The sequence below is a fragment of the Callorhinus ursinus genome, unplaced genomic scaffold, assembly GCF_003265705.2.
Source record: "Callorhinus ursinus isolate GAN/ISIS: 27379988/994484 unplaced genomic scaffold, GSC_fseal_2.0 scaffold19, whole genome shotgun sequence".
NCBI classification, from domain to species: Eukaryota; Metazoa; Chordata; class Mammalia; order Carnivora; family Otariidae; genus Callorhinus; species Callorhinus ursinus.
In genome coordinates this window covers 15,573,862-15,587,340 of record NW_027397081.1, presented here as the reverse complement: position 1 = coordinate 15,587,340, position 13,479 = coordinate 15,573,862, and the positions used below count along the sequence as shown (strand labels likewise).

General features: G+C 53.2%; 2 protein-coding genes across 5 annotated transcripts; one reads left to right on the top strand and one right to left on the bottom strand.

The window, feature by feature from the left end:
* Positions 1-3,701: 3,701 nt before the first annotated feature.
* DRC12 (dynein regulatory complex subunit 12 homolog) lies at positions 3,702-7,668 on the top strand. Of its 3 annotated transcripts, none has more exons than XM_073903842.1 (6): positions 3,702-4,080; positions 4,501-4,566; positions 4,933-5,052; positions 5,579-5,671; positions 7,052-7,182; positions 7,486-7,668. In XM_073903842.1, the coding sequence occupies exons 1-6, from the start codon at positions 3,978-3,980 to the stop codon at positions 7,615-7,617; spliced, it is 645 nt and encodes a 214-aa protein (XP_073759943.1). In that variant the 5' UTR covers positions 3,702-3,977; the 3' UTR covers positions 7,618-7,668. The 3 variants fall into 3 exon arrangements, with proteins under 3 accessions (XP_073759943.1, XP_025749848.2, XP_073759944.1); XM_025894063.2 differs by having other exon boundaries at positions 7,481-7,668; XM_073903843.1 differs by having other exon boundaries at positions 4,019-4,100.
* An 800-nt stretch (positions 7,669-8,468) lies between these two features.
* On the bottom strand, positions 8,469-13,294 carry NHERF4 (NHERF family PDZ scaffold protein 4). 2 transcript variants are annotated; one of them, XM_073903841.1, is made up of 11 exons: positions 12,957-13,294; positions 12,555-12,591; positions 12,256-12,404; positions 11,784-11,995; positions 11,310-11,499; positions 11,077-11,213; positions 10,619-10,823; positions 10,221-10,417; positions 9,897-10,124; positions 9,553-9,753; positions 8,469-9,313 (listed from the first exon to the last, which is right to left on the bottom strand). In XM_073903841.1, the coding sequence occupies exons 1-11, from the start codon at positions 12,970-12,972 to the stop codon at positions 9,284-9,286; spliced, it is 1,602 nt and encodes a 533-aa protein (XP_073759942.1). In that variant the 5' UTR covers positions 12,973-13,294; the 3' UTR covers positions 8,469-9,283. The 2 variants fall into 2 exon arrangements, with proteins under 2 accessions (XP_073759942.1, XP_025749482.1); XM_025893697.2 differs by having other exon boundaries at positions 12,331-12,404.
* Between the last annotated feature and the right edge of the window lie 185 nt (positions 13,295-13,479).

The following is a 13,479-nucleotide window of genomic DNA, read 5'->3' as shown; positions in this document are numbered from 1 at the left end:
TTGGGAGCTTGCAGGCTCTAGTGTGCCTGTAAGTACTCAGTTTCGTCTTAGCTCCCCCACCTGGGTCTTCCACAAAGCCCTTGACTGATAAAGGAGTTAAGTTTATCGCGGGCTCCTGTCACAAGAGAAAAATCTGAACTCAAGGACCCATCAGCCAGACATCCTTGAGCATGGCCTTTACCTAAGATTGATTATGGAGTCAACATTATCATTTCCTATCAGTGGAATTTCCTTTAATCAGTTCCTACCTAGAAAGAGAAGACATCTCCCAAGGGAAAACCTAGGCAAGCCTCTTAGATAATTGTCAAAACTTCCCATCTGCCACCCTGGTTGCAGGCCCTCCCTTTCTCTCCCCTGATCTATTTATTGAAACCTTTTCCTCATTGGTTTCCCTGCCACCTCCAATCCATTCTGCCACTAGACCAGTCTTACTGAAGTATAGTTCTGATCGCATCAGAAAAAAACTTCAAACACTGCTGATTGTCTCCTGGATAAAGTTAACAGTCATGATCTAACTCCAGACTACCTTGCAGTTTTATACTGTTCCAATACGTATATCCTATGCTGGGTGACTCCCAAGTCACAAAATACCACAATTCTTTTTTTATCACCATTGCTGAGAGTGTTCCCTCTGCCTAAAGTGTGCTACTGAAGTCCAGTCCATTCTTCAGAACTCAACTCAAATATTTTCTTTCTTACCAGACATTCCAGCTAGAAATAATCCTTTCCTCCTCTAAATTTCCATAACCATTTATTCTCACAGCTACCTCACATTAATTTATGCTATGCTGTCTTGACTTTGGTCTTCCACAGTACGTAACATAGTGTAAGTACACAGGGTATTTTTCCCCCTCATCGTCAAACCTAGATTTAATGGAATACAGGTAAGAAATTAACCCTTGGGCCTATATGAGTTCGTCTGGGTCATGTACACATCTCTGGCTTCCTTTAAAGGCTTCCAATTTGTATTAGCTTCAGTACCACCTGGATAGAATGTAATGGCATAATTTGTACTTCGCTTCTGCTTGCAGAAGCCATATTTCTTGCGGCGCCTGGGAGCCTCTGACTCTTGATTTTAGGTCAGGTCATGATCTCAGGTTCATGAGGTCGAGCCCTGCATTGGGCTTGCACTGGGTGTGGAGCCTGCTTAAGAGTCTCTCTCTCTGCTCCTCCCCGCTCTCTAAAAAGAAAAAAAAAAACGTAATTTTTTTTTTTTAAGATTTATTAGCGAGACAGAGAGCGTGCGCATGCTCGCGCGGGAGCCACGCAAACGAGGCGTGGAGGGAGGGTTTGCAGGCAGAGAATCTGAAGCTACTGCGACTCTGCTCCGAGTGCGGAGCCCAAGGGTGGGGTTCTAGCTCACTACCCTGAGGTCAGGAACTGAGCCAAAATCAAGAGTTAGTTGCTTAACTGACTGTGCCGCTCAGGCGCCCTGTAAAAGAGAAAAAGCCATATTTCTTTAAATATACAAATGACCTATGTCTCACATTCGAATAAAGCAGAGAGAGTGACAGTTCTCTCCTCTATATCTCTTCAAAACTCCCAGATGGAATCCTATTCAGAGGAAGACAGAGTTCTGCTGAGATGATCTTTCCTATTTTCACTTCTAAACTGAAGTTAATGAGAAAAGAAGGAAAGATTGACCTTCCCCCCCGCCCCCCCACGCACACACACAATTTTTACTTGGCTTGTTTTCAATGTATACTAAAGATGGGACTGGATTGTTGATCACAATGTCATTCGCATTCTTGGCTTGTTCTAGAGCTAGCTCAGTTCGTATCATCACATCATGTGATACGGGGCAATTTTCTTATTCCATTTCACCTTCACCCAAACCACATCCTCATTCTGCACCTGAAAGTCGGTTGACTGAACATATTTGAAAAGTAAATGCTCTTCTGAGGCATGATATGTTGTTTGTATTCAGTAAGCCATGTCCTCAAAATGTCATCCCATGCATCAGCGTAACGCAGAACCTAATCATTCCCTGGAAAATGACCCCAAACAGGCTTCCAGATGAGGAGAAAGACTGCAGCAGGAATGTCTACTGCATTCCTATGCAGGGGCAAAGAGTTCTGGAGGAAGAATAGAGGAAAAACACACTTCAACATGAGAAGAAAAGTATTCTCCAGATTTGGGAGTTGTGCACAAAGTTATCTGACCCTGGGGTACAGGAACTATAAGCCCCGGAAAAGGCAAGCCTGGTTCTTCTCTTTACTCTGTAAAATGTCTGAAGGGTCAGAGAAGTTCCCTGCAGCCACAAAGGTGACAAATAAACATGAATCAGCCCCCACCTGAGTCTGTCCACTCCCCAGAGGAAGGATTTTTAAATCCCAGATCTCAAAGCTATTTCTTCAGATCTGCTCCTGACGACAGGCAATTGACCAAGAGTGTTGAGGGGGACAGAGAGAGAGAGAAACATCTAAAGAGTCTGCAGTTTCCTTGATCCCCAAGAGGAAAATCCCTGATGTTTTTGTTGTTTTCATTCGAGCCAGTATGGTGCCCAGAGATCCAGATGACAGACTGATGACAAGTCTCCAGAATGGCACAGGGCTGGAAGAACGGTGGGGACAAGGAAAAGTCACCCATCATTCTCCCTTCCCTAAATTTGTTTTTCCAACCACTCATGACCCCCCACAAGATGGTAGGAAGTATCCCCAAGAGGGAGGCACCCCTCCCAAGAATTTAAGTAGAAAAATTTAGGAGACTCCGGAGGAGAAGCAAGTCCACTAGAGGGAGCTCCGACCAACTCAATACTGCGGGGAGCCTAGCAAAGTAGTTTCCCTGCACCAGGCTGAAAATCAGCCGCATTAGGGAATAGGGGAAGAGAGGCAGTAAATTAAGTCCCCACAAGGGAAGATAGCCCTGTGAATACCCAGTGAAAATCCAGGCCTTTCAGGATTTACAGAGTCAAAGACTTAAAGACCAGGAAACTGAGGTTGCGCAAAATTAAATGGCTTGCCCAAGGTTACATAACCGGAGGGCGTCTAGAACTCACGGCTCTTGTCTATAACCAATATCCTTTCTTCTACATTTGCCTCCCTCTATGTCAGCACCCTGGAGTCCTTGGGTCTACCTCTCCTCTGTGTCTCCTTTCTCTGAAATGAGAAACTCTCTCGGCTACCTTCTCCTGCTCTTCTTCCCCTCAGACACTATAGAATGCCTTCCCAAAGCCTAATAATGTCCTGTGCTCGCTCATGAGCCCTAGGGATGTAAATCGCCTAAAATGGCCACTGTCAGCGCTTTTCCTCTGTATCAGCACAACAGCATCATATCAGATGTGTAAGTCTGTAATTTGTAAGTCTCCAAACTTCAGGCACTGCTACATGGAAATGAAGCATAACTAACCGGCTCTGAAGCCTTTTCTCCTCAGACTGCATTTAGGATTTAGGGATAAGGAGAGAAGCGACCCTCCAGGACCTTGCTCTTTTAAGCTTTGTGCTTGGCACATTCCACCTGTCTGTGAGCTCCATGTTTCCCAGTTACCTGGGCAACATTCGGTCTCCAGAAACCCAACCGTGCAGTTCCCAGTTCTGCCCTCGGAGGAAGTTTGTCACCCTGGATTGGCTCCCAGAACCCAGGCTCCTCCTTGGGCTCCCAGCTGGTTGGGCCTTTTCTCTGCCCCTCCCCATGAGTGGGTCCTCCCCACAGGGAGACACAACAGAGGCCAGAGAGGATCCCACAGGTAGGAAGAGGCAGGGTAAGGATGATGGGAAGAGGGAAGGGACAAGTACTGAGATGTATTTTCCTCCAAAAGAGGATTGAGAGGAATGATTTCTGCCCATAGAACCTGACTGGTAGAAAGAAACAGCTCCACCCTCCCCACACCCCAGCCTTGCCTAAGGTTCCAAGGAGACCAAGAATGGAAGCTTCTGGAAAGTAGAAGAGACAGACTTGGAGACTAGAACTCTACCTCTCCTGGGACTCCTGGTTCAATCTAGGGGTCGGGAAAGGAGCCCCATGCCCCGGGCGTAAATATGAGTCCTCTCTCTCCCCAGGACAGCAAGGAGATGCCACCCAAGACCAAAGAAAAAGGGAAGAAAACTGGGGCACAGAAAAAGAAAGAGAATGCGGGTGCTGGTGAGTCAGGGCGGCTGGAGGTGAGTGCCTCCTGCTTCTCCATGCTCTGGCCTGGAGACCAGGTGGAGGTGCTCCAGAGAGAATGGAGCCCTCTGCATGACAAGATGGAGCTTTCATGACCCACCCCCCGCCCAGGTTCCAGGGAGCTGGGGAATTGGGGAAGTCAGCATGCACCCAACTCCATGATGCCCTTCTGGCTCTGTGCCTTCCTTAATATAGTCATGACCCATATTCCGAGTATCTCCTCTGTGCTGGGCAGCCGGGACACAGGGGTGAACTCAGTAGATTGCCATCAGAGATCCCTCATTTGGAGGCCCTCGGAACTGCAGGAAGAAAGTCCAGGGTGTGGGCTGAGGATGGGGAGACGTGGGAAAGGCTGAGATGATGACAAGCTGAGGCTTTGCCAACTTGCCAGGGCAGACATGGAGGCTAAGTCCACGCACCGGCGGACAGTGCCGGAGAAGGAGCTGCTCCAAGACCACCTGGGTAAGAAGGGTGGAAGCTCTGGGACAACAGAGGTGGGGCAAGGCGGCATTTTGCATCCTGGAGGCTTGGACAGTTGGAGCTGTGGCAGGAGGCCGAGCTGACCTCTCCTCCGTCCCCTCGTGGAGAAAGGAAAGGGTGCGTGAGGATAGCTATTTTTTATAAGCAGAACGTGGAGCTTCTCCTTCCTAGAAATGAAGAGCTCATGGGATTCTAGGGGAAAAACCATCCAACCAACCCAGAGAGAGAATGAGAGGCTGGGGATCTGCCACCAGGTTCCCAGAGGTGGGCAGAGTCTATCCAGCCCACGGGGCCTGATTCAGTGGGATCCCCAGCCAGGTGTGAGCATTGCTCTGGGACTTTTCACAGCTCTTCGGAGGGATGAGGCCCGCCGGGCCAAAGCTTCTGAAGAGCAGCTGAGGCAGAGACTGCAAGTGCTGGAGGCTGAGTTGGAGGAGGCCCGAAGTGAGGGGAAGGCCATCTATGCAGGTGTGTGGTTGGTCAGGCATGTGGGCAGGAGACAGGGGCCTGGAAGAGGACAATCAGGAGGGCCAGAGGATGCAAGGAAGGGAACCGAGGAGGACTTCCATCTGCCCCACCTAGCCCCAACGTTCCTGGCTCAGCATGAATCAGGCAGGGGCCTAAAGGAACCCAAGGAAAGACTCCTGGATCCCGGGGAAGGAACCTTCCAGGATGCCCGATGCCACGTGCTTTGTGGATTACCTCCTGCAATGTGGATTACAAAAAATTACATGGCTTTTGTCTCATTTGTGCCTTGGGAGTGAGTGAGGAGAAGAGCTAGAATCCCGGTCCTGAGCTGGAACGGGGGAAGGGGTGTGGTTTCCTAGCTCTTCCCCAGGTGTTCAGGCTCTGTCAGCTTCTCACAAGAACTGAGAAGGTCTCTGTGCTCCTGTCCCATTGGGACAAGCAGGCCCTTCCCCACCCACAACTTCCCTTCATTTCTCCACTACTCCATCCATACCCGGTCCCTGGTCACCCTCTGCCCCCACCACAGAGATGAGCCGTCAGTGCCGGGCCCTGCAGAAGGAAATGGAGATCCACAGCAGGAAGCTGGAGGAGGAAGTGACGGGCCTTCGGGAGCAGCTGGGTAGGCTTCCCCAACCCGCCCCCCCAAGCCCTTTCTCTTCAAGTGCACTGACAAGGTCCAGCCTGCAGGGGTGGACTGAAGATGGTCCTTCTCTAGAAGACTGCAGTCTAGGCTCTTGGACCATTTTCCCCACTGACTGTCCCACCATGGAGGACTGGAGCAGAGGGCTCAAGATGGCAAAAATCTCTACGTTGTAACTAAAGCAGACCTGAGTCTCTCACCCCATCTCCCTCTCTCGATGGTCTCTCCAAATCCAGATCTTTCGCCCCACCCCTGCCATGGTCTGTCGTGAGCGAAATATATTCCCTCCTAGCTGATTTTTACAATGAAACTAAGGAAAGATATTTGACTTATTTACTTTCGTATCTTCAATGCCAAGTGCATGCCAAGTCCTGCATAATTATTGCTAACTAAAGGAATGAACCTTGCAGATAAGCAAAAATGTAAAGAACAGGAAGTTTTTCCTTTCTCTCTTGGTTAAGGGATAGAGTTGAACTATCTTAGCATGGCACATAAGATCTTTCACAATTGTGGTCTCAAAGTTTTCTTTTTTTTTTTTAAGATTTTATTTATTTATTTATTTGAGAGAGAGAGAGAGAGAGAGAGAGAAACAGCATGAGAAGGGAGAGGGTCAGAGGGAGAAGCAGGCTCCCCATCGAGCCAGGAGCCCAATGTGGGACTCCATCCCGGGACTCCGGGATCATGACCCGAGCCAAACAGAGTTGCCCAACCAACTGAGCCACCCAGGCGCCCAGTCTCAAAGTTTTCTTAACCTAACATAGCCTCAGTTTCTTTCTTTTTTTTTTTTACTAGGTGCCACGCCCAACGTGGGGCTTGAATTCATGACCCTGAGATCAAGGGTCTCAGGCTCTACCAACTAAGTCAGCGTCCCTAAAATAGCCTCAGTTTAGCTACAGATACCCAAGAATTGCTTATCTGCCAGGCAGACCCTGAATTCCTTTCCTAATCCTTGCCTTATCTCAAATTTAAACTCAATCAGCATTTATGGAACACCTCCTGTAAATACTAGGTATTTTCCCATACATTCTCACATTTCACTCACGGTAAGCCTATAAGGTTTGTGTCAGTCTGTCTTTAAAGATGAAGGAACTGAGTCTCAGAGAGAGGCATGTCCGAGGTTACACAAGGAGTAAGTGACAACCAGACTTTGGACCCACATCCCTGTCCCAAGCCCATTACTTTCTCTGTACCTTAATGGGGTACGTCAGCGCTTTATACGGACTGTGGGAAAACTGATGATCCTGGGGGGAGTCTGGGATGATCCCATTCAAGTTCTGCTTTTTAGATGCCTTTGGAGACTCTGTTTACAGGTAGAGCATCACTATGCAGTCCCCTTCATCCTTCCGCCTTGCCCTGCAGAGACGTGCCAGAGGGAGGCCGAGGCTGCACGGCAAGAGGCGGAGCGGGCCCTCGGAGAGCGGGACCAGACCCTGGCTAAGCTTCGGGCCCATGTGGCACACATGGAGGCCAAGTATGAGGAAATCTTACATGTAAGCCCCACCGTTGGAAGCCCAACCCCCCCAGTACCTAGCACTCCCCCAGCCCCCAGACCCCAACTAGTTCATTGCTATCATTGTCATCAATGACAGACCAGGGGAAGGAGAAGCAGCATCCCCACAGGAAACCCTGCTCTGTCTTGAGGGCAGACAGCCAGGGGAATACAACCATGCCTACTTACTAAGAGTAAGAACTTGAAGAAGACACCAGCGAGGAAAGCTTACAGACAGGCCTGGGGCACCCCTCATTCTACCCTCTCCCTTCCTGGGGCCTGAAGCTTGGTGTCTGCAGGGCAGCCTGGACCAACTCTTGGCCAAGCTGAGAGCTGTCAAGCCTCAGTGGGACGGGGCTGTGCTGAGACTTCACGCCAAGTACAAGGAGCAGCTCCACCAGTTTGGACTCAACCCCCAGGATCTTTGAAGCTGTAAGCCGCTAGTCTCTGGGGCCCTCGGAGGCTCCAGCAATAAAGCTGTCTTGATGTAGAACTCAACAGAACTGTGGTCTGTGGCTTTTTGGCAGATATGAGTGTCTCCTTTTGGGGGCATGTTGGTTCTGGGCTGACCCATTACCCTGAAGACCAAAGGAGAGGAGATAAATTTGACAAACTCTCAACTCCTCTCTTAGAGAAACTGGGCCGCATGCCTTGAGTCTGGGGCCCTTCTGGTCCCTTCAGATCACCATCTCCTATCCCCCTCCCCCCCACCAACAGAGGCAGCCTGATTTGTGGGGGCCAAGGCCATTTCTATAATAGACCAATAGTGACCAGGCACCAGCCCCCACAATCCTGAGGTGCTTGCAGAGGGAAGGTGTAACTGGTCTCCAAATTCTTGCAATATATGTGAGAGTCCAGGAGTCACGCCTAGGGCAAGTTCCATCTGGAACAATCCTAGCCAGCCCCACAGCCCACCTCTAAAGGGAAAACTCTGTGTTCCTCGTCTATTTTATGGCAACACTCCCAGTACTACTTCACTTCCAGTCACATGTGTGTGGATGTGTGTGTGGAGGGGTTCCCCCACCAAGCAAATCTCTAACAGCTCTGTGGACACCAGCTGGGTATCTTACAATTTAACTCAATTCTGGCGCTACTCATGTGAAGAGAGCATCCAATCCCACAGGCCACGGGCTCAGTCCCACAAGACTATCCCCACTTCAAGCGCCAGTGTCAAGTCCAGCTTGTCACCTGTGCTTCTGACCCACTGGCCCAGAAACAAAGGTTCCCACGACCCCCTCCTCGGGTTCCATCATTTGCTAGAGTGACTCACGAAACTCAGAGAGACTGTTTACTCGCTAGTTTACCAGTTTATTACGAAGGACACAACTCAGGAGGAGCCAGAGGGCAAGTATGCTGTGGGCAAGGCATGAGCACAGAAGCTCCATGCTCTCTTCGGGGGTGCCACCCTCGCAGCACCTCCACGCAATTAGCAACCGGGAAACTCTCGGAACTTCATCCTCTTGGTTTTTCATGGAGGCTTCACTATGGAGGCATGATCAATGACACAATTGGTCGTTGGTGAGTGATTCAACCTCCAGCACCTCTCCCCTCCCAGGAGGTCCAGCGTGGGGGGGTGGCGGGGGGCTGAAAGTTCCAACCCTCTAATCACATGGTTGGTTCCCCTGGCAACCAGTCCCCCATCCTTAGGTGCTTCCCAAAAGTCACTTCCTTAACAAAGTTAGGTGTGGTTGAAAGGGGCTTGTTATGAATAAAAGAAGACATCTTTATCACTTTCACTACTTAGGAAATTCCAAGGGTTTTAGGAGCTCTGTGCCGGGAAAGAGTATAATTTATTATAAATCACAAAATCACACCACTCATCCATGGGAACACAACTCCCAAAGCTCCCGTAGGACTTCCTCTGGAACCAGAGGGCAAACCTCCCCCTGGTGGGCCTGCCTAAGGCCTCTGGCCACACCTTCTTCTGGGAGGTGGGCCCCAGGGAAGGGAGGGAGACCCTGGGCAATCCTGTGATTGGAGGTGCCCAGAATCCTAGAGCTGTCCCTTCTGGCTTAAAAGAGAGCTTCTCAGCTCCTACCATTGCAAGCCGGAGAGTGAAGACAGGAAGGCCACTGGGCAGATCTGTGCCCGGTAGGAGAGGACTATAGCAGCTCTGACGCTGGAGCCCAGTCCTGAGCAGAGAGAGAAGAGAGAAGGTCATTCAAGGATGCTAAGAGTTCCTTTTCCCGGCCCCCACTTGCACTGCAATGCCCAGGAATGGCAGCTAATTCCATGGGTCCCTCTGTCCCCACCTACCATGGCCTAGCGTCCCAACCCGCGTGCCCCACACTGCTTCACCCTGTAGCCTTCCTCGCTGACTCTCTCTATCCTTCTCTGGCTGCTGATGGCCCATCTGTCTCTTCTTCCTCACCTCTCCAAACCTGGGGGGGTTGCAGGCTTCCGAGCCTGGGCAAGACCTCGCTGCCAGCTTCAGGTGGAGGGGTGGCTCAGCCTCGGCCAGCTGCTGAAGCTTTTCCAGGTCATTCTCTCCACTCATGGGATACCCGTTCACCTCCAGAATCACATCTCCCATTTGCAGCCCTGCCCGGGCTGCTGAACCTCCTACGGTCACCTGGTGGCGAAGAGAGAGGTGACAAAACACGGGATACCATGGAAAAGTTGCTGGACCTTCTAAGACCTTGGGCGGGAAGCAGATGAAGGCTCATCAGGAGGCAAACGGTTGGAAAGATCCAAGGTCCATGGGGCATAAGTCACCTGGGAAATGAAGATGCGAGGCTCACTGGCCACACAGCTAAGTCGGAAGCCATAGGCACCGCCAGGCCCAGGGTACAGGGAGCACTGGTGGGAGCCGCCCAGGACAGGAGGCATGGTTGTCCCTTCATCTGGTAGGTCCTTGGTTTCAACCAGAGAGGCCGAGCAGGTTTCCTGGGGAAAGGCAGGAGCCTCCGCGTTCTCCAAGAAGAGAAGTGGGGACAAGCGAACCTGGAAGGAGGCAGACAGAACGGACCTGTAGCTTCTCCCTCCACGTGAGCCCTGCTCCACCCCTGCCCGCACTCCAGCCCCGCCCCTCACTCGCACCATGCTGAAGAAGCGGTCAGCCTTAGGGTCGACAACAGTGAGGGAGACACAGGAGCCCTGCGCCCGGATCCTGGACACCGTCTCCTCATGGCCCAGCCCCTCCACACTTTCCCCAGCCACAGCCACCAGCCGGTCCCCGGCCTGCAACCCGGCTTTCTCAGCTGGTAGTCCTGGGTCCACCTCCCACAGGAACTGTCCTGGGACATAAACATCCTCATCGCTCCTCCCCCAACGAACTCCAGCACCAGCCCAGGCCACCGTGGGCACCCGGAGGGACTGAGCCCGGGGGGGGCGCCGGAGGAAGAGGAGGAGGCTCAGGGCTGGGGTCTTCTGTGCACCCCATGTGTGCCCGCCTCCAAGACACACCTTCCCGACCCATCTCTGGGGCTCCTACTCACCAGGGCGACCGTCAAGACCTTTCTCCTCACGAAGCAGGAACCCAAAGCCCTGGGGCCCTTTCTGTAGGTGCAGACAGCGGGGCCTGGTGGGCAGGGCCCAGCCCTCTGCCAGGGGCGCAGCCAGGGGCATTCCCAGCTGGCGACACTGTTCCTCCACCTCTGGCCCTGCCACCAGCAGGGTCACTTGCTCTCCACTCTGCCAAAGCTGTGGGGACCCAGCGGGGCATCAGCATCAAGCACCTGGGTAGGGAAGGCAGGGGCAGGCCCTCCTCACAGCCCCAGGAAGGAGGCAGCAAGGGTCGGGGAGAGCAGAGCCTAGGACCAACTGTAAAGGGCAGGATGGCCTGAGGTACAAGGTCAAATTCGGAGATGAGGTGCGTGGGGGAGGAATCGGCTGCCTGAGGCAAGGCCCCGGGGCCCTGGTGCGTGAGGATGAACAGGGAAACTTACAGCCATACCTTTCTGCTGAGTTGGCTGTAGGTGAAGTTCTCCACGCTGACCCCGTTCACTTCTAGCAGCCGGGCCCCTGGGGGCACCCCTGCCCGCTCCGCTGCTCCTCCAGGACTCAGCACCAGCCAGAAAGGACCCTGACGGCCTGGAAGCCAAAAAAAGCAAGTTTCGGTCCACTGGCTGCCCAGAACAGGGCGGAGATCCCCCTCCTGGCCTCCGCCCCCCAAGCCTCTAAGCTCACTGTAGGTGACACTGAAGCCAAAGCCACCGTCGTCTTTCACTACGTGGCATAGTCGGGGCCGGACCCGCGGGCCGAGAGGAGGACAGAGGGGGGCACTGTTGCCCTGCTGAGCTTGAGCCACGTCATGCACGTGCTGCGCCAAGACCGTCAGCAGCACCCGAGGACCGCTAGCCCGGATGCAGCGAACCACCTGAACAGAGGGCGTGGGGGATGAGGTCGGGGCCAGCTCCTCTTGCCAACTCCCAGTCCCTGGAACCTCCATTTTTCACCCCGGGAGCCAGGGTGAATGGCTCCTTCTGTACGCCTTCACCCAACCATTCCCACCTGGACAGCCCTAGATCCTGGGAGGTGAGGGAGGCTGAGGCTTGGGTGCTGCCCCCATATATCCAGGGAGGTGACCGACTGACTTCTCTCTCCCTGAGGTGCTATGGAACGTCCTTCTATTCCACAGGGAGGCCCCCAGCCCAACCTCACCACAGCATAGTCTTCACATTCCACGACATGGTCATTCACCCCCAGGATCCGGTCCCCTTCCCGAAGACCCTGGTGCTGGGCAGAGGTGCCTGGCTCCACCCTGCACACCACAGGTCCAGCCCTGCCCAGCTCCTGCTGCAGGTGGAAGCCAAAACTCCTGCCTTCCTCTTTGCTCAGCAGACAGAAACGCGGCCGCTGCAGGCTCCAGAGATCTAGAGGGGGAGGTGGGCAACAGAAGAGGGGGAGGGGAGGGGACAAGGCCCACATACAAGTCACCCTGGCCTGGCCAACGACCCTGCCCTGGTGATAGGACACCGGGCAGGCTTCTACCCAGTTAGGTGTTGGGCAGTGAGGCCAAATACCACGTGGACAGAGGGGCTTAGACAAAAGAAAACAGCCAACCCCCTCCTACCTCGGCGTAGTTACTCCCCACCAAGGCTATTATCAGAGGGAGGCAGAGTGCAGTGGTTACCAAGGAGATGGGAGGCCGTGAGGAGCTGTGGTATCTCTGGGGAAAGGGAACGGTTGCCCAGGGCCAGGGGGTTACCAGAGGGGTCGTAGTCTTCAGCCAGAGAGAGGACAGGATTATCAATGCCCCACTTTGGGTTAAACTCAAACTTCCTGCAAGGAGGCGAGGGATGCAGGTAGGAGCAAGCTGACATCTGGACCCTGGTCCCAGCCTCTCCCTGAGATGCTAATGGCAGCTGAAGAGCCTCCCCACCTTGGAGTCCCTCCGCCCCTTGCCCCAACCCTTCCCAGCGCGGCACTTACCGAGTTATCGTTAACGAGGCTGGGTCCCGAAGATCTGCTATGTAAAGAAGGGAGGAGGGGAGGAGGGGTGCATTCTCTCCCTACCCCAACTCCTCTTCCACGTCATTAACTAAAAGGACTTAGGAGAACCCCCACTCTCAGGGTTTGCCCCTCCATTCTGCTCCAAAAGGACCTTCCCTTCTCCTCCTAGTCCCTGGCACAGAAATCTGAGCATATCAAGACAGGGCGTGGACCAGGAAGACAGACTTATCCACTCACCTCTTCTCTCCTAACTTGGGTCTCTTTGCCTCGGGGCTCCAAGCCTCAACAACAAGTACACCCTGGTCCCCAAAGCCTCCGCCTCCCACCCTGCCCTCTCCCTGCCCTAAAGCCCCCACTGGAGGGTTTCTCTGGGCCACCTACCTGTAGTTGCCTCCATAGTTGGACCAGCGACCCGGTGCTCAGGGTAGGGACAAGGTTCATCAAAACCAGCTGACCCTCCCACCTAGCCCGCCACGTCCCGCCTCCTTAAAGACACTGCCTTAGAAGTCATGGGGTAATGGTTAACGGGAGGACAGTCTTATCCTCTGGGGAAGTACGCGTGTTCCTCCTGCCCCCATTCCTGGGCCCCGGAGTTCCTCCGGAGACTCTGCTGCTGTCCGGGCTTCTGCTCTGGGCAGACAAAGGCAGATCGCCTGCTGGTCCCTGTAATTCCAAGCCTGGGATAAGTATGTTGGAAAAGATGATAGGAGTCCTACGGCCCAGCATGGCCTCCGCCCACCCCTCAGGATCTTATTCATGCCCCTCCCCCCCCGCCACTGCCACCTCGGCCCTCACTGCCTCTGAACCCAGTGCCCGAGAACCACCTGCAACAGAAAGTGGTCAATAGTTTACCAGAATGACCAAAAACAGTACCCTTTCTTATTTGAAAGCACCAGGCAAGGAG